Raw genomic sequence first — 20,447 nt, 5'->3', positions numbered from 1 at the left:
TGTGTCTGCACCCCCAAACCCCGCCGACCGCCCCCCCAACCCCCCCAACCCCCCCAAAAACCCCCCCTCCTTGTGCCCCCCCCCCCCCCCCAAGTGTGCACGTTGCACACGCGTGTGCGAGGCGTGCGGGGATGCGGTCGGGGGCCGGGTCCCCCGGGGTACCCCTGGCTCTTTTGGGGGACCCCCGGGGTGGCTTTAGGACCCAGGAGGCGCCATGTGGGGCCCCCCCCAACCGGGTCCCCCCTGGGCTTTTCGGGGGACCCTGGGGCCCCCCCCCGGCACCCGCCTCAGCCTGGAGGGCGGCAGCAGGACCGTGGCCGGTAGGAACAGGGGGTGGGGGGGGTGGGGGGGTGGATGGGGGGGGGGGGTGTGGGGGGTGACCCCAAGATTTATTGGGGGGGGACACACCCCTGAGTTTGGGGAGGGGGGTGGTTTGGGGGGGGGAAGGGATTTGAGGGGGTTTTGGGGGGGTTGAGAGGGAGTTTTGGGGGGGGGGGCAGAGTTTGGGGGGGAGCATGAGGGGGGGTTGGGAGTTTGGGGGGGGGGGGGTGTTGAGGGGACCCCAGAGGCTGCTGGGATGTTGAGGTGGGGGGGGGAGGGAAAACCTCAGTGTCCCCCCACTCCCACCCCCAAAACTAGGGACACCCCCCCCATCCCCTTCCTCACTCTCCAGCATCCCCCCTCCCCCCCCCCAAATTCTTCCAGGACACCTGTGTGTGTCCCCCCACAACTCATCATCATCATCATCCTCCCTGGATACCTGGGGGCCCCCCCCCCCAAAATCCTCCCCCCATCATCATCCTCCCTGGATACCTGGGACCCCCCCAAAAAATCCCACTGGATACCTGGGGACCCCCCCAAAATCCCCCCCCAACCTCCATCATCCTCCCTGGATACCTGGGACCCCCCCAAAAAATCCCACTGGATACCTGGGACCCCCCCCCCCAAAATCCTCCCCCCATCATCCTCCCTGGATACCTGGGACCCCCCCCCAAAATCCTCCCCCATCATCCTCCCTGGATACCTGGGACCCCCCCCAAAAAATCCCACTGGATACCTGGGGACCCCCCCCCAAATCCCCCCCCCATCATCCTCCCTGGATACCTGGGGACCCCCCCACCCCAAAATCCCCCCCCAACCCCCATCATCCTCCCTGGATACCTGGGACCCCTCCCCAAAATCCCCCCCCAACCCCCATCATCCTCCCTGGATACCTGGGACCCCTCCCCAAAATCCCCCCCCAACCCCCATCATCCTCCCTGGATACCTGGGACCCCTCCCCAAAATCCCCCCCCAACCCCCATCATCCTCCCTGGATACCTGGGACACCCCCCCAACCCCCAATCCCCTGGGTGGGGGGTGAGGGGTGGGTAATTGGGGGAGCCCCCCCCCCTCTGCTTCCCACCATCCCCTCAGGCTCCTGTCGTGTGTCCGTGTGTCCGTGTGTCCCCCCCCCATGTCCCCCCCTCCCCTCTTTCCCTGGCGTGTCCCCCCCCCCCCCCAGATTACCACGGCGGCCGTTCCCGCAGGAAGAGCGTTCCCGGGGGGAAGCAGTTCAGCATCAACATGGACGCCCCTCCTGCCCCCCCCTTCCGGCCCTCGGTGAGCACCACACGCCTGTCGCCATGGTTACCGCGGCCACGCACACGCCTGTCGCCGTGGTTACCCCGCTACACCCCCCCCATCCCATCCCGGGGGTTATATTGGGGGGGGGGGGTTGTTTAGTGCTTCCGGAGGGGGGTTCTGGGGATGCTGAGCGTGCTCGTTGTCATGGTTACCGGGGTGTTGTCATGGTTACCGGGGTGTTGTCGTGGTTACCGGGGTCGTGCACATGTGTGTTGTCGTGGTTACCTCATCCTGGACACGTGTGTTGCCGTGGTTACCGCGTCCTTGCTGGGGTTACTGGGGGGCTGCACACGCCTGTTGTCATGGTTACCGCCTGTTGCCATGGTTACCCTGGCCCTGCACACGTGTGTCGCTGTGGTTACCCTCATCCTGCACATATATGTTGCCATGGTTACTGTGTCCCGCACACGTGTGTTGCCGTGGTTACCCTCATCCTGCACACGTGTGTCATCATGGTTACCCTGGTCCTGCACATGTGTGTTGCCATGGTAACCCTGGTCCTGCACACGTGTGTCGCTCTGGCTACCCTCATCCTGCACGTATGTGTTGCCATGGTTACCGCATCCCGCACACGCGTGTTGCCATGGTTACCACATCCCACACACACGTGTCGCTGGGGTGATCCTGGTCCTGCACACGTGTGTTTCCATGGTTACCCTCATCCTGCACACGTGTTGCTGTGGTTACACTGGTCCTGCACACGCATGTCGCCGTGGTTACCCTCATCCTGCACACACGTGTCGCCATGGCTACCGCATCCCCCCCATGTTCCTGGGGTTACTGTGGTCCCGCACACGCGTGTCGCCATGGTTACCCTGGTCCTGCACACGCCTGTCGCCATGGATACCCTCATCCTACACATGTGTGTTGCCGTGGTTACCGTGATCCCTGTACACGTGTCGCTGTGGTTACCATCCTGCCCACACGCCTGTTGCCATGGTTACCCTGGCCCTGCACACGCGTGTCGCTGTGGTTACCCTCATCCTGCACATACATGTTACCATGGCTACTGCATCCTGCAGGCGTGTGTTGCCGTGGTTACCGCATCCCGCACGCGCCTGTCGCCACGCTTACCCCATCCCGTGTCGCCATGGTGACCCCACCCCCCCCCGTCGCCGCGGTCACCCCGCTCCCGCACACGTGTGTTGCCGTGGTTACCCCGGTTCCCTTCATCCCGCACACGTGGTTACCCCGGGCCCGCGTTGCCATGGTTACCCCGATGCCACCCCCGCCTGTCGCCGCGGTTACCCGGCTCCTGCCCGCGTGTTGCCGTAGCACCCCCGGGCCATGCGCATGCCCGTTGCCATGGTTACCGTCACCCCCTCTGTTGCCAGGGTTACCCCACTCCCGCACATCCCGGTTGCCATGGTTACCCACATCCCGGTCCCCATGGTTACCCCCCCTCCCACACTCTTGTCACCATGGTAACCCCGGGCCTATGGTCCCTGTAGCCACGGTAACCCTGGGCCTGTGCTCCCCATTGCCATGGCAACCACAGCCCTACATCCTCCCCTCACCATGGCAACTCTGGGCCTAGCCTCCCTGTTGCCATGGTGACCCATGACCCCCAGCCCATGACCCCCATCACCACGGTAACAGTGACCCCATCACCCCAGTAACCCCTGTCACCATGGTAACCCTCTGTCGCCATGGTAACCCTGATGCTCCCCATCACCATGGTGGCCTATATCCCTGTTGCCATGGTGACCCGTGACCCCCCAAGCCCATGACCCCCCATCACCACAGTAACCGTGACCCCATCACCATGGTAACCTCCCCGTTGCCATGGTAACCCCAGCCTGATACTCCCCATCACCATGGTGACCCCGGGGCCTATACCCCCATTGCCATGGGGACCTGTGACCCCTACATCACCATGGTAACCACGACCCCCATCACCTCGGGTACTCCTGTTGCCATGGTAACCCCTGTCACCATGGTAACCCCCTGATGCTCCCTATCACCACGGTGACCTCTGGTCCCTGTAACCATGGTAACCCTGGGTCTGTGCTCCAGGTGACCCCAGCCCTCCCCTGAGCCCCCCCAGCCCCCCCTCAGCCACCTGCACCCTGAACCCCCCCAACCCCTCCAGCCCCCCCCTCACCCCGAGACCCTCCAGCTCCCCCCTCAGCCTCCTGTACCCCAGACCCCTGGAGCATCCCCCAGCCCCCCCTCAGCCACCTGTACCCCAGTGCTCACAGACCACCCCCTCCCCAGGCATTCCCCGGCCCCCAGAGCCCCCCAGCACTCCCCCAGCCCCTGTGGCCCCCCCAATCCCCTCAGCTCCCCCCTGTGGCCCCCCCACACCACCCTGTCCCCTCCTCATCTGCCTGTACTCCACCCCCTGTGGCCCCCCCCAGCCCCCCCTGGCCCTCCTGGCTCCCCCTCAGCCGCCTGTACCCCAGCCCCTGCGGCCTCCCAGCCCCCCTGGCCCCCCCCTGGCCCCCCTCAGCCGCCTGTACCCCAGCAAGGCTTCCTGAGCCGCCGCCTGAAGAGCTCCATCAAGCGCACCAAGAGCCAGCCCAAGCTCGACCGCACCAGCAGCTTCCGGCAGATCCTGCCCCGCTTCCGCAGCGCCGACCACGACAGGTGGGGGCACCCCCGGGGGACCCCCCCCGACCCCGGGATGGCATGGCCAGGGACAGACCACCCTGCCCCAGGACATTCCCCCCCCTCCCCGGGACATCTCCCCCTGACACAGAGACATCATCAGCCAGGACACCCCCTGGATCCCTGGGACATCCAACCCAGGACACCCCCCCCACACCCCAGGACACCCCCCTTTCCCGGGTTACCCCCCAAGCCTGGGGACATCATCCCCCTGGAGAACCCCCCCAGCCCCAGGACATCCCCCCCCATGACATCCCCCCTGACCCATGGACATCATCACCCAGGACCCCCCTGGACCCCCAGGACATCCTCCCTTGGACACCCCCCCAGCTCCAAGACATCCCCCTGACCCAGGGACATCATCACCCAGGACCCCCCAGCCCCAGGACATCCCCCCTGGGACACCCCTCCAGCCCCAGGACATCCCCCCTGGGACGTCCCCCCTGACCCAGAGACATCATCACCCAGGACACCCCCTGGACCCCTGGGACATCCAACCCAGGACACCACCCCACAACCCAAGACATCCCCCCTGGGACACCCCCCCTGACCCCAGGACACTCGCCCTGGTCCCTGACCCCGGGACACCCCCAGCCCCAGGACATCCCTCCCAGGACACCCCCCCTGACCCAGAGACATCATCACCCAGGACCCCCCCTAGACCCCTGGGACATCCAACCCAGGACACCCCCCCCCGGGTTACCCCCCAAGCCTGGGGACATCATCCACCTGGAGAACCCCCCCAGCCCCAGGACATCCCCCCCTGGGACACCCCCCAGCCCCAGGACATCCCCCCCACGACATCCCCCCTGACCCATGGACATCATCACCCAGGACCCCGCAGCCCCAGGACATCGCCCCCCAGGACATCCCCCCTGACCCAGAGACATCATCACCCAGGACACCCCCTGGACCCCTGGGACATCCAACCCAGGACACCCCCCCACCCAAGGACACCCCGCTCCCTGCCCCCCTCCAGGTTACCCCCCAAGCCTCGGGACATCATCCTCCTGGAGAACCCCCCCAGTCCCAGGACATCCCCCATGGGACATCCCCTCTGACCCAGGGACATCATCACCCAGGACACCCCCTGGACCCCTGGGACATCCAACCCAGGACACCCCCCCACCCCAAGACACCCCCCCTGAGACATCCCCCCTGACCCAGAGACATCATCACCCAGGACCCTCCTGGACCCCCAGGACATCCACCCCTGGGACATCCCCCCTGACCCAGGGACATCATCACCCTGGACCCCCCCTGGACCCCTGGGACATCCAACCCAGGACACCCCCCCCACCCCAAGACATCCCCCCCAGGACATCCCCCCTGACCCAGGGACATCATCACCCAGGACCCCCCTGACCTTGGGAGATCATCCCCTGGGTGACCCCCCTGACCCCAGGACATCCCCCTGGACCCCCAGGACATCGTCCCCTGGGACCCCCCCCCCCAGCCCCAGGACATCCCCCCCACCCCTGGGGCAGCATCCCCTGGGGGACCCCCCGAAAACATCCCCCCTAGCCTGGGACATCATCCCCTGGGGGACCCCACTTGACCCCAGGACCCACCCCCCCCACCCCTGGAACATCATCCCTTGGGGGACCCCTCCTGAAACGTCCCCCCCACCCCTGGGACACCCCCCCAGGGGACCCCCCCACCCCTGGGACATCCCCCAGCCTGGGACATCCTCCCCCCAGGGGTCCCGGGCTGGGTCTGGGGGTGATGGGGGGTGGGCACGGAGGAGGGGGGCCAGTGTCCCCAGTAACCCCAACTGGGGAAGGACCCCCATGTCTGTGATGTCACCTGTGGGGTAAGTCCCTGAGGTCCCCAGTGTCCCCAGTGTCCTCTGTGGGGCAGGTCCCAGTATCCCCAGTGGCTCCTGTGGGGCAGGTCCCAGTGTCCCCAGTGTCCCATGTGGGGCAGGTTCCAGTGTACCCAGTATCCACAGTGGCCTCTGTGGAGGAGGTCCCCGAGGTCCCCAGTATCCCCAGTGTCCCTTGTGGGACTGGTCCCAGTATACCCAGTGCCTTATGGGGGGGCAGGTCCCTGAAGTCTCCAGTATCCCCAGTATCCCCAGTGTTCTATAGGGAGGCAGGTCCCCAATGTCCCCAGTGTCCCATGTAGGATAGATCCCAGTATCCCCAGTGTCCTATGGGGGGCAGGTCCCCCATGTCCCCAGTGTTCCCAGTATCCCCATTGTCCCCTGTGAGGCAGGTCCCTGATGTCCCCAGTGTCCTGATGTCCCATGTTGGGCAGGCCCCAGTGTCCCCAGTATCCCCAGTGGCCCCTGTGGGGCAGGTCCCACCCCAGACCCCCCCACACCAGGTCCCCACCCTGCCACCCCCACACTGGGACCAGCTGCTCCGGGGTGTCCCCATGTCCCCAGGGGGGTCTCCTGTCCCCAGGGGTGTCCCCTGTCCCCAGGGGCTGGGGGCTCCTGTCCCCCTGTCCCCAGGGGGTCCCTTGTCCCCAGGGGCTGGGGGCTCCTGTCCCCATGTCCCCAGGGGGTCCCTTGTCCCCAGGGGCTGGGGGCTCCTGTCCCCATGTCCCCAGGGGTGTCTCCTGTCCCCAGGGGCTGGGGGCTCCTGTCCCCCTGTCCCCAGGGGGGTCCCTTGTCCCCAGGGGCTGGGGGCTCCTGTCCCCGTGTCCCCAGGGGGTCCCTTGTCCCCAGGGGCTGGGGGCTCCTGTCCCCCTGTCCCCAGGGGTGTCTCCTGTCCCCAGGGGCTGGGGGCTCCTGTCCCCCTGTCCCCAGGGGGGTCCCTTGTCCCCAGGGGCTGGGGGCTCCTGTCCCCATGTCCCCAGGGGTGTCCCCTGTCCCCAGGGGCTGGGGGCTCCTGTCCCCCTGTCCCCAGGGGGGTCCCTTGTCCCCAGGGGCTGGGGGCTCCTGTCCCCATGTCCCCAGGGGTGTCCCTTGTCCCCAGGGGCTGGGGGCTCCTGTCCCCAAGGGATGTCCCCCTCCCCCAGGGGTGTCCCTTGTCCCCGAGCTCAGGGGTCTCCTTTGTCCCCAGGGGGGGTGGCATCGCCCCTCCCCATCCCTCGGGTGTCCTTGTCCCCGGGGATGCTCTGGGTGTGTGTGGGGGTGTCCCTTATTCCCAAGGGATCGTGTCCCTTGTCCCCAGGGGGAGGTGTCCCTTGTCCCCAAGGGATGCTCTGGGAGGAGATGTCCCTTGTCCCCCAGGGGATGATGTCCCCGGGGGGAAGTTGTCCCCTGTCCCCGAGGGGGGGAGGACATTGTCCCCAGGGGGGATGTCCCCTGTCCCCAAGGGATGCTCTGGGGGGGGGTGTCGCTTATCCCTGCGGGGGGATTGTCCCTTGTCCCCAAGGAAGGAGGACGTCCCCTGTCCCCAAGGAAGGAGGATGTCCCTTGTCCCCGAGGGCGGGGGTTGTCCCCTGTCCCCAGGGGATGCTCTGGGGGGGGGATGTCCCTTGTCCCCAGGAGATGCTCTGGGGGGGGATGTCCCCTGTCCCCAGGGGATGCTCTGGGGCGGGATGTCCCTTGTCCCCAGGAGATGCTCTGGGGGGGGATGTCCCCTGTCCCCAGGGGATGCTCTGGGGGGGGATGTCCCTTGTCCCCAGGGGATGCTCTGGGGGGGATGTCCCCTGTCCCCAGAGGATGATGTCCCCTGTCCCCAAGGAAGGAGGATGTCTCCTGTCCCCAAGGGGGGGGATGTCGCCTGTCCCCAAGGAAGGAGGATGTCCCTTGTCCCCGATGGGGGGGGGATGTCCCCTGTCCCCAGGGGATGCTCTGGGGGGGGGTGTCCCCTGTCCCCAGGGGGGGAAATGTCCCCTGTCCCCAAGGAAGGAGGATGTCCCTTGTCCCCGGGGGGGGGATGTCCCCTGTCCCCAGGGGATGCTCTGGGGGGGTGATGTCCCTTGTCCCCGGGGGGGGATGTCCCCTGTCCCCAAGGGATGCTCTGGGAGGGGATGTCCCTTGTCCCCAGGTGATGCTCGGGGGGGGGGGGGATGTCCCCTGTCCCCAGGGGATGCTCTGGGGGGGTGATGTCCCTTATCCCCGCGGGGGGAGGATGTCCCTTGTCCCCGAGTGGGGGGATGTCCCCTGTCCCCGCGGGGGGGGTGGCAGCTCACGAGCTATTTTCAGCCGCGCCGCCCCCGCCGGTGCCGGTGCCGGTGCCACGGGGACGGTGACGGCAGCTGAGAGCGGCGGCCGCGGGGGGGGGACGGGGGGGGGATGGGGTGATGCGGGGGGGGGGGATGGGGGGACGCGGGGGGGGCCGCTGCTTACGCAGCCCCGGGGATAAATATAGAGCCCGGGGGCGGCTCACCCGCGGCAGCTGCCGGCTGCGGGGGGGGGGGGGGGGAAGATGCCTGGGACCCCCCCCTCGGGTTTTGGGGGGGGTCTGGATGCCTGGAAACCCCCCTTCGGGTTTTTGGGGGTGTCTGGGTGCCTGGAACCCCCCCTTCGGGTTTTGGGGGGGGGGGGATTCTGGATGCCTGGGACCCCCACCCTGGTTTGGGAAGGGGGGCGATGCCTGGGACCCCCCCCTCGGGTTTTGGGGGGATCTGGATGCCTGGGACCCCCCCCCCCCTCGAGCTTGGGGGGGGGATGATGCCTTGCTGCCCCCTCCCCATTTTGGGGGGGGGCAGATGCTGTGTCCCCTTATTTTGGAGCCTGCCCCCCCCCCCTTATTTTTTGGGGGGGAGAAGAAGATGCCTGAGCCCCCTCTTTTTTTGGGGGGAGGGGGCAGATGTGGGGGGTCCCCTATTTTTTGGGGGGTTCTGGGCCTCACTGGGGTGATTTTAGGGGAGGGGGTGGCCAAACACCCAGGTCCCTCTTGCTGGGGGGGGGGGGTTAGCCACATGAGCCCCCCCCATTTTTTGGGGGGGGCAGACACTGGGTGCTCCCCTCTGGCTTTATTTTTGGGGGGGGTCCCTGAGGATGTGACAGCAGGGGGGGTGTTGGGGGAGGTGGGGGTGTCTCCTGGGTGCCCCCCCCCCACTCTATATGCCGCCAACCCCTGCCCTGCCCCCCCCCCACCCCCAGCCCCCCCCCCCCAGCCCTGACTCTGTCTCTCTCTGTCCCGGTGCCCCGGACGCGCCCCCAGGTCCCGCGCGGATGCCCCAGGTACCCCACCCCCTCCAAAATATACCCCCCCCCCCCAAAATTAACCCCCCTACTGCCACCGTCACCCCCCGCTCGCATGCCACCACCACCACCACCACCACCACCCCCCTGGGCACCTTCTCCCCACCTCCCCCTCCCCCCCCCACCAAATCCCCTCAAAGCCCCTTCCCCTCCCCTCAGCTCCCCCCCAAAACTGCTCCCCCTGCCCCCCCCCACCCCGAGCGTCCCCCCCCGTGTCCCCCCAGGGCCCGGCTGATGCAGAGCTTCAAGGAGTCGCACTCCCACGAGTCCCTGCTGAGCCCCAGCAGCGCGGCCGAGGCCCTGGAGCTCAACCTGGATGAAGACTCCATCATCAAGGCCGTGCACAGCAGCATCCTGGGCCAGGAGTTCTGCTTCGAGGTAGGCCCGGGCCTCCTCGCGGGTCCCCTGGGCCTTGGGTGTCCCGTCACTGTGGCCTTGTCATGGCCTGGGCCTCCTCGCGGGTCCCCTGGGCCTTGGGTGGTTGTGGTGTCCCGTCACTGTGGCCTTGTCATGGCCTTGACCTTCTCCACGTTCTCCCTGGGCCTTGGGTGGTCGTGGTGTCCCGTCACTGTGGCCTTGTCATGGCCTGGGCCTCCTCAAGGTGTCCCCTGGGCCTTGGGTGGTCATGGTGTCCCGTCACTGTGGCCTTGTCATGGCCTGGGCCTCCTCGCAGGTCCCCTGGGCCTTGGGTGTCCCGTCACTGTGGCCTTGTCATGGCCTGGGCCTCCTCGCGGGTCCCCTGGGCCTTGGGTGTCCCGTCACCATGGTCTTGTCATGGTCTGGGCCTCCTCGGGGTCCCCTGGGCCTTGGGTGGTCGTGGTGTCCCATCACTGTGGCCTTGTCATGGCCCCCAGACCTTCTCATTGTCCCCCCTGGACCTTGGGTGGTCGTGGTGTCCCGTCACTGTGGCCTTGTCATGGCCTGGGCCTCCTCGAGGTGTCCCCTGGGCCTTGGGTAGTCATGGTGTCCCATCACTGTGGCCTTGTCATGGCCTTGACCTTCTCCACGTTCTCCCTGGGCCTTGGGTGGTCATGGTGTCCCATCACTGTGGCCTTGTCATGGCCTTGACCTTCTCCACGTTCTCCCTGGGCCTTGGGTGGTCGTGGTGTCCCGTCACTGTGGCCTTGTCATGGCCTGGGCCTCCTCGAGGTGTCCCCTGGGCCTTGGGTGGTCATGGTGTCCCGTCACTGTGGCCTTGTCATGGCCCGGGCCTCCTCGGGGGTCCCCTGGGCCTTGGGTGGTCATGGTGTCCCATCATCATGGTCTTGTCATAGCCTGGGCCTGCTTGCGGGGTCCCCTGGGCCTTGGGTGGTCATGGTGTCCCGTCATCATGGTCTTGTCATAGCCTGGGCCTGCTTGCGGGGTCCCCTGGGCCTTGGGTGGTCATGGTGTCCCATCACTGTGGCCTTGTCATGGCCTGGGCCTCCTCGCGGGGTCCCCTGGGCCTTGGGTAGTCATGGTGTCCCGTCATCATGTTCTTGTCATGGCCTGGGCCTCCTCTGGGGTCCCCTGGACCTTGGGTGGTCGTGCTGTCCTGTCACTGTGGCCTTGTCATGGCCTGGGCCTCCTCTGGGGTCCCCTGGACCTTGGGTGGTCGTGGTGTCCCATCACTGTGGCCTTGTCATGGCCTGGGCCTCCTCGGGGGTCCCCTGGGCCTTGGGTGGTCGTGGTGTCCTGTCACTGTGGCCTTGTCATGGCCCCCAGACCTTCTCATTGTCCCCCCTGGGCCTTGGGTGGTCGTGGTGTCCTGTCACTGTGGCCTTGTCATGGCCTGGGCCTCCTCGGGGGTCCCCTGGGCCTTGGGTGGTCGTGGTGTCCTATCACTGTGGCCTTGTCATGGCCCCCAGACCTTCTCATTGTCCCCCCTGGGCCTTGGGTGGTCGTGGTGTCCCGTCACTGTGGCCTTGTCATGGCCCTGGACCTTCTCAGTGTCCCCCTGGGCCATGGTTGGTCATGGTGTCCCGTCACCCTGGTCTTGTCATGGCCCTGGACCTTCTCAGTGTCCTCCCGGGGCTGTGGTTGCTCATGGTGTCCTGTCACCGTTGTCTTGTCATGGCCTGGACCTTCTCAGTGTCCTCCCCAGGCTGTGGTTGGTCATGGTGTCCTGTCGCCGTTGTCTTGTCATGGCCCTGGACCTTCTCAGTGGTCGTGGTGTCCCATCATCATGGTCTTGCCATGGCCCTGGACCTCCTTGGCATCCTCCCTGGGTTGTGGTGTCCCATCACCGTTGTCTTGTCATGGCCTCAACATCCTTGGTGTCCTCCCTGGCCCGTGGTTGGTCGTGGTGTCCCATCATCATGGTCTTGTCATGGCCTTGACCTTCTCAGTGTCCTCCCCAGACCATGGTTGGTCATGGTGTCCCGTCATCATGGTCTTGTCACAGCCTGGACCTTCTCAGTGTCCCCTGGGTCGTGGTTGGTCATGGTGTCCCATCATCATGGTCTTGTCATGGCCTGGACCTTCTCAGTGTCCCCCTGGGCTGTGGTTGCTCATGGTGTCCCATCATCATGGTCTTGTCATGGCCCTGGACGTTCTCAGTGTCCCCCTGGGCCATGGTTGGTCATGGTGTCCTGTCACCATGGTCTTGTCATGGCCTGGACCTTCTCAGTGGTCGTGGTGTCCCATCATCATGGTCTTGTCATGGCCCTGGACCTTCTCAGTGTCCCCCTGGGCCGTGGTTGATCATGGTGTACTGTCACCATTGTCTTGTCATGGCCTTGACCTTCTCAGTGTCCCCCTGGGCTGTGGTTGGTCATGGTGTCCCGTCACCCTGGTCTTGTCATGGCCCTGGACCTTCTCAGTGTCCCCCTGGGCCATGGTTGCTCATGGTGTCCTGTCACCCTGGTGTCCTGTCACCCGCAGGTGACAACGGCCTCGGGGACCAAGTGCTTCGCCTGCCGCTCGGCCGCCGAGAGGGACAAGTGGATCGAGAACCTGCAGCGAGCCGTGAAGCCCAACAAGGTGGGCGGTGGGAAGGGGCGGCTGGGGGGGGGGGTGGGCAGCTGGGGGGATGGGGACGGTCAACTGGTGAGGATGGGGATGGTCAACTGGTGGGGATGGGGATGGTCAACTGGTGGGGATGGTCACCTGGTGGGGATGGTCAACTGATGGGATGGCCAACTGGTGTGGGTGGTCAACTGATGATGATGAAGATGGTCAGCTGATGGGGATGGTCAACTGGTGGGGATGGGGAAGGTCAACTGGTGGGGGTGGTCAACTGGTGAGGATGGGGATGGTCAACTGGTGGGGTGGTCAACAGGGGGGGTTGGGGATGGTCAGCTGGGGGGGATGGTGATGGTCAGCTGGTGAGGATGAGGATGGTCAGCTGGTGGAGATGGTCAACTGATGATGATGAAGATGGTCAGCTGATGGGGATGGTCAACTGGTGGGGATGGGGAAGGTCAACTGGTGGGGATGGTCAACTGGTGGGGATGGTCAACTGGTGATGATGGGGATGGTCAACTGGGGGGATGGGGATGGTTAACTGGTGATGATGGGGATGGTCAACTGGTGGGAATGGTCACCTGGTGATGATGGGGATGGTCAACTGGTGGGAAAGGTCACCTGGTGATGACGATGAAGGTCAACTGATGGGGGTGGTCAACTGGTGGAGATGGGGATGGTCAACTGGTGGGGATGGTCACCTGGTGATGATGGGGATGGTCAACTGGTGGGGATGGGAATGGTCAACTGGTGATGATGGGGATGGTCAACTGGTGGGGGTGGTCAACTGGTGATGATGGGGATGGTCAACTGGGGGGGATGGGGATGTTTAACTGGTGAGGATGGGGATGGTCAACTGGTGGGCTGGTCAACTGGTGATGATGGGGATGGTCAAATGGTGGGGGTGGTCAATTGGTGGGGATGGGGAAGGTCAACTGGTGGGGTGGTCAACTGGTGATGATGGGGATGGTCAAATGGTGATAATGGGGATGGTCAACTGGTGGGAAAGGTCAACTGGTGATGATGGGGATGGTCAAATGGTGATAATGGGGATGGTCAACTGGTGGGAAAGGTCAACTGGTGATGATGGGGATGGTCAACTGGTGGGGTGGCCAACTGGTGATGATGGGGATGGTCAACTGGTGTGGGTGGTCAACTGCAGAGGATGGGGAAGGTCAACTGGTGGAGATGGCCAACTGGTGGAGGTGATCACTTGTTGAGGATGGGGATGGTCAACTGGTGGGTTGGTCAACTGGTGGGGATGGGGACGGTCAGCTGGTGGTGGTGGTCACCTGGTGATGGGGACAGTCAACGGTGGGGACAGGGTGGTCAACTGGTGATGATGGGGACGATCAACTGATGGGGATGGTCAACTGGTGAGGGTGGTCACCTGGTGGGGGTGGGGACAATCAACTGGTGATGATGGGGACAGTCAACTGGTGATGATGGGGGTGGTCGCCTGGTGGGGGTGGTTGGGTGACGGTCACCCAGTGCGATGTCCCCTGGGGTCCCCCTGGGGTCCCACTGCCCTGGGATTGCTGGTGGCTGCTCAACTGGGCTTGACCCCTGGGGTCACCCCTACGCCCCATGGTCACCTGTCCCCACCTCCCACTGCCTGTCCCACCACCCCACATCCCCCCACCCAACTGACCCCCCCACCCAACCGACCTCCTACCCACCTCCCCCCCCACCCAATTGACCTTCCACCTTCCCTCCCCCACCTCCCATTACCTGTCCCACCACCCATCTTCCCCCCACACCCAACTGACCCCTCACCTCCCCCCCACCCAACTGACCACCCACAAAACTGACCCCCTACCTCCCCCCCCACCCAACTGACCCCCCACCTCCCCCTCCACCCAACTGACCTCCTTCCTTCCCCACCCCCACCTCAACCCCACCCAACTGACCCCCCACCCAACTGACTCCCACCCACCGTCCCCCCAACCCAACTGACCTCCATCCTTCCCCTCCACCTTCCACCCCACCCACCTCCCCCCCCACCCAACTGACCCCCCACCCAACTGACAACCCCCCACCCTCCCCACCCAACTGGCCCCCCTTCTTCCCTCCACCCACCTCCCCCCCACCCAACTGTCCCCCCACGAAACTGGCCCCCTACCTCCCCCCCCACCCAAATGACCCCCCACCTTCCCCCCCACCCACCTCCCCCCCCACCCAACTGACCCCCCCACCCAACTGACCTCCATCCTTCCCCCCACCTTCTCCCCCACCCACCATCCCCCCCACCCAACTGACCCCCCACCTTCCCCCCCACCCACCTCCCCCTCCACCCAACTGACCACCCCCCATCTCCCCCCACCCAACTGACCCCCCACCCAACTGTCCCCCCACCTTCCCCCACACCCAACTCCCCCCTCCACCCTACTGACCCCCCCACCTTCCCCCCCACCCAACTGACCACTCCACCTCCCCCCCATCCAACTGACCCCTCCACCTCCCCCCCACCCAACTGACCCCCCACCCAACTGACCACCCCACCTCCCCCCCACCCAACTGACCCCTCCACCTCCCCCCCACCCAACTGACCTCCATCCTTCCCCCCCACCCAACTGACCACCCCACCTCCCCCCCCCAACTGACCCCCCACCCAACTGACCCCCCACCTCCCCCCTGCCCAACTGACCTCCCTCCTTTCCCCTCGCCCACCTCCCTCCCCACCCAACTGACCACCCCACCTTCCCCCCACCCAACTGACCCCCCACCTCCCCCCCAACTGACCTCCTTCCTTTCCCCACCCCCTACCTCCCCCCCACCCAACTGACCCCCCACCCAACTGACCCCCCACCTTCCCACCCACCCACCTCCCCCCCACCCAACTGACCCCCCACCCAACTGACCACCCCACCTTCCCCCCCACCCACCTCCCCCCCCACCCAACTGACCACCCCACCTTCCCCCCACCCAACTGACCACCCCACCTCCCCCCACCCAACTGACCTCCTTCCCCCCACCTCTCCCCCCACCCAATTGACCCCTCCACCTCCCCCCCACCCAACTGACCCCCCACCCAACTGACCCCCCACCTTCCCCCCCACCCACCATCCCCCCACCCAACTGACCCCCCACCCAAGTGACCCCCCACCTTCCCCTCCCACCTTCCCCCCACCCACCTCCCCCCCCACCCAACTGACCACCCCACCTCCCCCCTCTACCCTTCCCCCCCCCAGGACAACAGCCGTCGCGTGGACAACGTGCTGAAGCTGTGGGTGATCGAGGCGCGGGACCTGCCCCCCAAGAAGCGCTACTACTGCGAGCTGTGCCTGGACGACATGCTGTACGCCCGCACCACCAGCAAGGCGCGGACGGACAACGTCTTCTGGGGCGAACACTTCGAGTTCAACAACCTGCCGGCCGTCAGGACCATCCGCCTCCACCTCTACAAGGACACGGACAAGAAGAGGAAGAAGGACAAGAGTAACTACGTGGGGATGGTCAGCATCCCCATCGCCAGCGTCACCGGCAGGCACTTCGCCGAGCAGTGGTACCCGCTCAGCCAGCCCAGCGGCAGCAAGAGCAAGGCGGGTTGTCCCGCCCTGAGGGTGAAGAGCCGCTTCCAGACCATGAGCATCCTGCCCATGGAGCTCTACAAGGAGTTTGCTGAGTACGTGACCAATAACTACCGGATGCTCTGCGCCGTGCTGGAGCCCGTGCTGAGCGTGAAGAGCAAGGAGGAGGTGGCCTGCGCCTTGGTGCACATCTTGCAGAGCACTGGGAAGGCCAAGGTGGGGTGGGGATGGGGTGGGGGGGAGGGGGAGAGGGTGGGGGGAAGGGTGGGAGGGAGGGTGGGGGGGTGGAGGATGGGTGATGGATGATGGATGATGGGTGAGTGATGGATGATGGATAGATGGATGATGGATGGATGGATGGATGGATGATGGATGGATGGATGGATGGATGATGGATGGATGGATGGATGGATGGGTGGATGGATGGATGGATGGATGATGGATGGATGATGGATGGATGGATGGATGGATGAGGATGGATGGATGATGGATGGATGATGGATGGATGGAATGATGGATGGATGATGGATGGATGGATGGATGATGGATGGATGGATGGATGGATGGATGGATGGATGGATGGATGATGGATGGATGGATGATGGATGGATGGATGGATGGATGGATGGATGGATGATGGATGGATGGATGGATGGATGGATGGATGGATGATGGATGGATGATGGATGGATGGATGGATGGATGGATGGATGGATGATGGATGGATGATGGATGGATGAATGATGGATGGATGGATGATGGATGGATGGATGGATGGATGGATGGATGGATGGATGGATGATGGATGGATGATGGATGGATGATGGATGGATGGATGGATGGATGGATGGATGATGGATGGATGATGGATGGATGGATGGATGGATGGATGGATGGATGATGGATGGATGATGGATGGATGGATGGATGGATGGATGGATGGATGGATGGATGGATGATGGATGATGGATGGATGGATGGATGGATGGATGGATGGATGGATGGATGATGGATGATGGATAGATGATGGATGATGGATGGATGGATGGATGGATGGATGGATGGATGGATGGGTGGATGGATGGATGATGGATGGATGATGGATGGATGGATGATGGATGGATGGATGATGGATGGATGATGGATGGATGGATGGATGGATGGATGATGGATGGATGGATGGATGGATGGATGGATGGATGGATGGATGGATGATGGATGATGGATGGATGGATGGATGGATGGATGGATGGATGGATGGATGGATGATGGATGGGACAGATGCCCAGCTCTGGGCTGGGCTGCTGGGGATCAGGCCCCTCATTGTTGTGCCCTGTCGGCCGTGGGCAGGACTTCCTGTCGGACATGGCCATGACGGAGGTGGATCGCTTCATGGACCGGGAGCACCTGATCTTCCGGGAGAACACGCTGGCCACGAAAGCCATAGAGGAGTACCTGAAACTCATCGGCCAGAAATACCTCAAGGACGCCATCGGTGAGCCCCTCCAGCCCCCTCCAGCCCCCCTCCAGCGCCCCACCGCGCCCAGGGCCACCCCCCACCACCCAGCTCCCACCCCCATGGCCAGGTCACACTGGGAGGTCACCACACGTGGCCGTGTCCCCACTGGGATAGGCTGTGGGATGGTCAGGTGGGACCTTCTCGTGGCCAGGGTCCTGTTTGGGTACAACTGGGTGGTTGTCAGCGCCTGGTTGTAGGATGGTCCTCAGGGACATGGCCAAGGGGTGGTTGGGTGGTCCCTTCTCGTGGCCATGGGGTTTTTGGGTGGTCTCTTCTCACGGCCAAGGGCTGGTTGGGTGGTCTCTTCTTCTGGCCATGAGTCACATTGGTGGCCCCTTTCTCTTGCCCATGGGTCACTCTGGTGGCCCCTTCTCCTGGCCAAGGGTCATTTAGGTAGTCCCTTCTCCTGCCCATGGGTCACACTGCTGGCCCCTTCTCATGGCCAAGGGTCATGTTGGTGTCCCCTTCTCATGGCCAAGGGTCACTCTGGTGGCCCCTTCTCCTGCCCATGGGTCATGTTGGTGTCCCCTTCTCATGGCCAAGGGTCACTCTGGTGGCCCCATCTCCTGACCATGGGTCACTCAGGTGGCCCCTTCTCCTGCCCATGGGTCACTCTGGTGGCCCCTTCTCCTGGCCATGGGTCACTCTGGTGGCTCTTTCTCCTGCCCGTGGGTCTCTTAGGGGGTCCCTTCTTCTCCCCATGGGTCACTCTGGTGGTCCCTTCTCCTGGCCATGGGTCACAGTGGTGGCCCCTTCTCCTGGCCAAGGGTCACGTTGGTGGCCCCTTCTCCTGGCCATGGGTCACTCTGGTGGCCCCTTATCCTGCCCATGGGTCATGTCGGTGTCCCCTTCTCATGGCCAAGGGTCACTCTGGTGACCCCTTCTCCTGCCCATGGGTCACGTTGGTGGCCCCTTCTCCTACCCATGGGTCACTCTGGCAGCCCCTTCTCCTGCCCATGGGTCACATTGGGGGCCCCTTCCCGCGGCCACGTCCCCGCGGGGCTGCCCCTCCCCGGGGGAGGGTGTGTGTGGGGTGTTGTGGGGTGGTGGGGACGGTCCTGCCCGACACCCCCATCCCCGCGCAGGCGAGTTCATCCGGGCGCTGTACGAGTCGGAGGAGAACTGCGAGGTGGACCCCATGAAGTGCTCGGCCTCCACCTTGGCCGACCACCAGGCCAACCTGCGCATGTGCTGCGAGCTGGCCCTCTGCAAGGTGGTCAACTCCCACTGGTGAGTCCTTCGGCCCGGGGACGGACCCTGGGGTGGTCCCACCGCGTGGTCCTTGACCCCAACACACACACATCCCACCCCCCCCAACCTTCTCCCGCCCGCGCAGCGTGTTCCCGCGGGAGCTGAAGGAGGTCTTCGCCTCGTGGCGGCTGCGGTGCGCCGAGCGCGGCCGCGAGGACATCGCCGACCGGCTGATCAGCGCCTCGCTCTTCCTGAGGTTCCTCTGCCCCGCCGTGATGTCCCCCAGCCTCTTCGGCCTGATGCAGGAGTACCCCGACGAGCAGACCGCCCGCACCCTCACCCTCATCGCCAAGGTCATCCAGAACCTGGCCAACTTCACCAAGTGAGGGTCCCGGCGCTGGGGGATGGGTGGGAGGATGGGGAGGGGGTGGGGGGGAGGAGGAGGAGGGAGGGGAGGTCTGGAGGTGGGTGGAGTTTGGGGGGTGGGGTGGGTGGAGGGGTGGAGAGATGGGGAGGAGATGGGTGGATGGAGGGAAGGAGGGTGGAGGAGTTGGTGGTGGGACGTGGATGATGGATGGATGGATGGAGGATGGATGGATGATGGGGGATGGATGGATGGATGGATGGATGGATGGATGGATGATGGATGGATGGATGGATGATGGATGGATGGAGGGATGGATGGATGGATGGATGGATGGATGATGGATGGATGATGGATGGATGGATGGATGGATGGATGGATGGATGGATGGATGATGGATGGATGGTTGGATGGATGGATGGGTGATGGATGGATGGATGATGGATGGATGATGGATGGATGGATGGGTGATGGATGGATGGATGGATGGATGGATGGATGGATGGATGGATGATGGATGGATGATGGATGGATGAATGGATGGATGGATGGATGGATGGATGGATGGATGGATGGATGGATGGATGGATAAAGACCATCCATGGCTTTACCTGGACGCTTGAGGGGACAGAAGGTGTCAGGGGAAGCTGGGATGGAGCAGGAGAACCACTGGTGGTCCCTTGGAGCCCCTTCCGAGCGCCCTCCCACAGGTTTGGCAGCAAGGAGGAGTACATGGCCTTCATGAACGAGTTCCTGGAGCTGGAGTGGACCAGCATGCAGCAGTTCCTCTACGAGATCTCCAACCTGGACACCCTCACCAACAGCACCAGCTTCGAGGGCTACATCGACCTGGGCCGCGAGCTCTCCACCCTGCACGCCCTGCTCTGGGAGGTCATGTCCCAGCTCAGCAAGGTGCCCCCCTGCTCCCCGTGATGGGGTGGGGTCTCCAGGGGGGGTGGGATCTCCAGGGGGGGTGGGGTCTCCAGGGGGGTGGGGTCTCCAGGGGGGTGGGATGTCCTGGGTGGGGACTGAAGCCACCAGAGAAGTTCTACTTTGGGGAGGTTTGGGCACCCTGGACATCTGGTTGGCTCTGGAGGGGAATTTTTTTGGGGGGGTCCAGAGTAGATGGGGAGGTTCCTGGGGTCCCATCCACCCATGTCCCACCATGGGAGGTCACTGGTGTTCCAGCCCCTCGTGTCCCACCCCAGAAGGTCCCATCCCCTCATGTCCCACCCCAGGAGGTCCCAGCCCCTCATGTCCCAACCCATGAGGTCCCATCTCCTTATGTCCCACCCCAGGAGGTCCCAGTTCCTCATGTCCCACCCCAGGAGGTCCCAGTTCCTTGTGTCCCACCCCAGGAGGTCCCATCTCCTCATGTCCCACCCCAGAAGGTCCCATCCCCTCATGTCCCACCCCAGAAGGTCCCATCCCCTCATATCCCACCCCAGGAGGTCCCATCTCCTCATGTCCCACCCCAGAAGGTCCCATCTCCTCGTGTCCCACCCCATGAGGTCCCATCCCCTCACATCCCACCCCATGAGGTCCAACCCCCCCAGA

General features: G+C 64.5%; 1 protein-coding gene across 1 annotated transcript in view; it reads left to right on the top strand.

The window, feature by feature from the left end:
• Positions 1-270: 270 nt before the first annotated feature.
• Positions 271-20,447, top strand: part of SYNGAP1 (synaptic Ras GTPase activating protein 1) — a gene marked incomplete at its 3' end in the record, with an annotated part of 28,363 nt that continues 8,186 nt past the window's right edge. Inside the window, exons 1-10 of the mRNA XM_084281132.1 lie at positions 271-320; positions 1,505-1,602; positions 4,091-4,215; positions 9,568-9,721; positions 12,206-12,304; positions 15,478-16,032; positions 17,167-17,311; positions 18,421-18,565; positions 18,672-18,908; positions 19,601-19,802. Of these exons, the coding sequence (XP_084137258.1) occupies positions 1,567-1,602; positions 4,091-4,215; positions 9,568-9,721; positions 12,206-12,304; positions 15,478-16,032; positions 17,167-17,311; positions 18,421-18,565; positions 18,672-18,908; positions 19,601-19,802 (1,698 nt within the window). The 5' untranslated portion in view covers positions 271-320; positions 1,505-1,566. The remainder of the gene's footprint in view (positions 321-1,504; positions 1,603-4,090; positions 4,216-9,567; positions 9,722-12,205; positions 12,305-15,477; positions 16,033-17,166; positions 17,312-18,420; positions 18,566-18,671; positions 18,909-19,600; positions 19,803-20,447) is intronic.

Source organism: Gallinula chloropus (assembly GCF_964237585.1).
Source record: "Gallinula chloropus genome assembly, contig: HAP1_SCAFFOLD_509, whole genome shotgun sequence".
Classification (NCBI taxonomy): domain Eukaryota; kingdom Metazoa; phylum Chordata; class Aves; order Gruiformes; family Rallidae; genus Gallinula; species Gallinula chloropus.
This window is presented reverse-complemented; position numbering and strand designations above follow the sequence as displayed.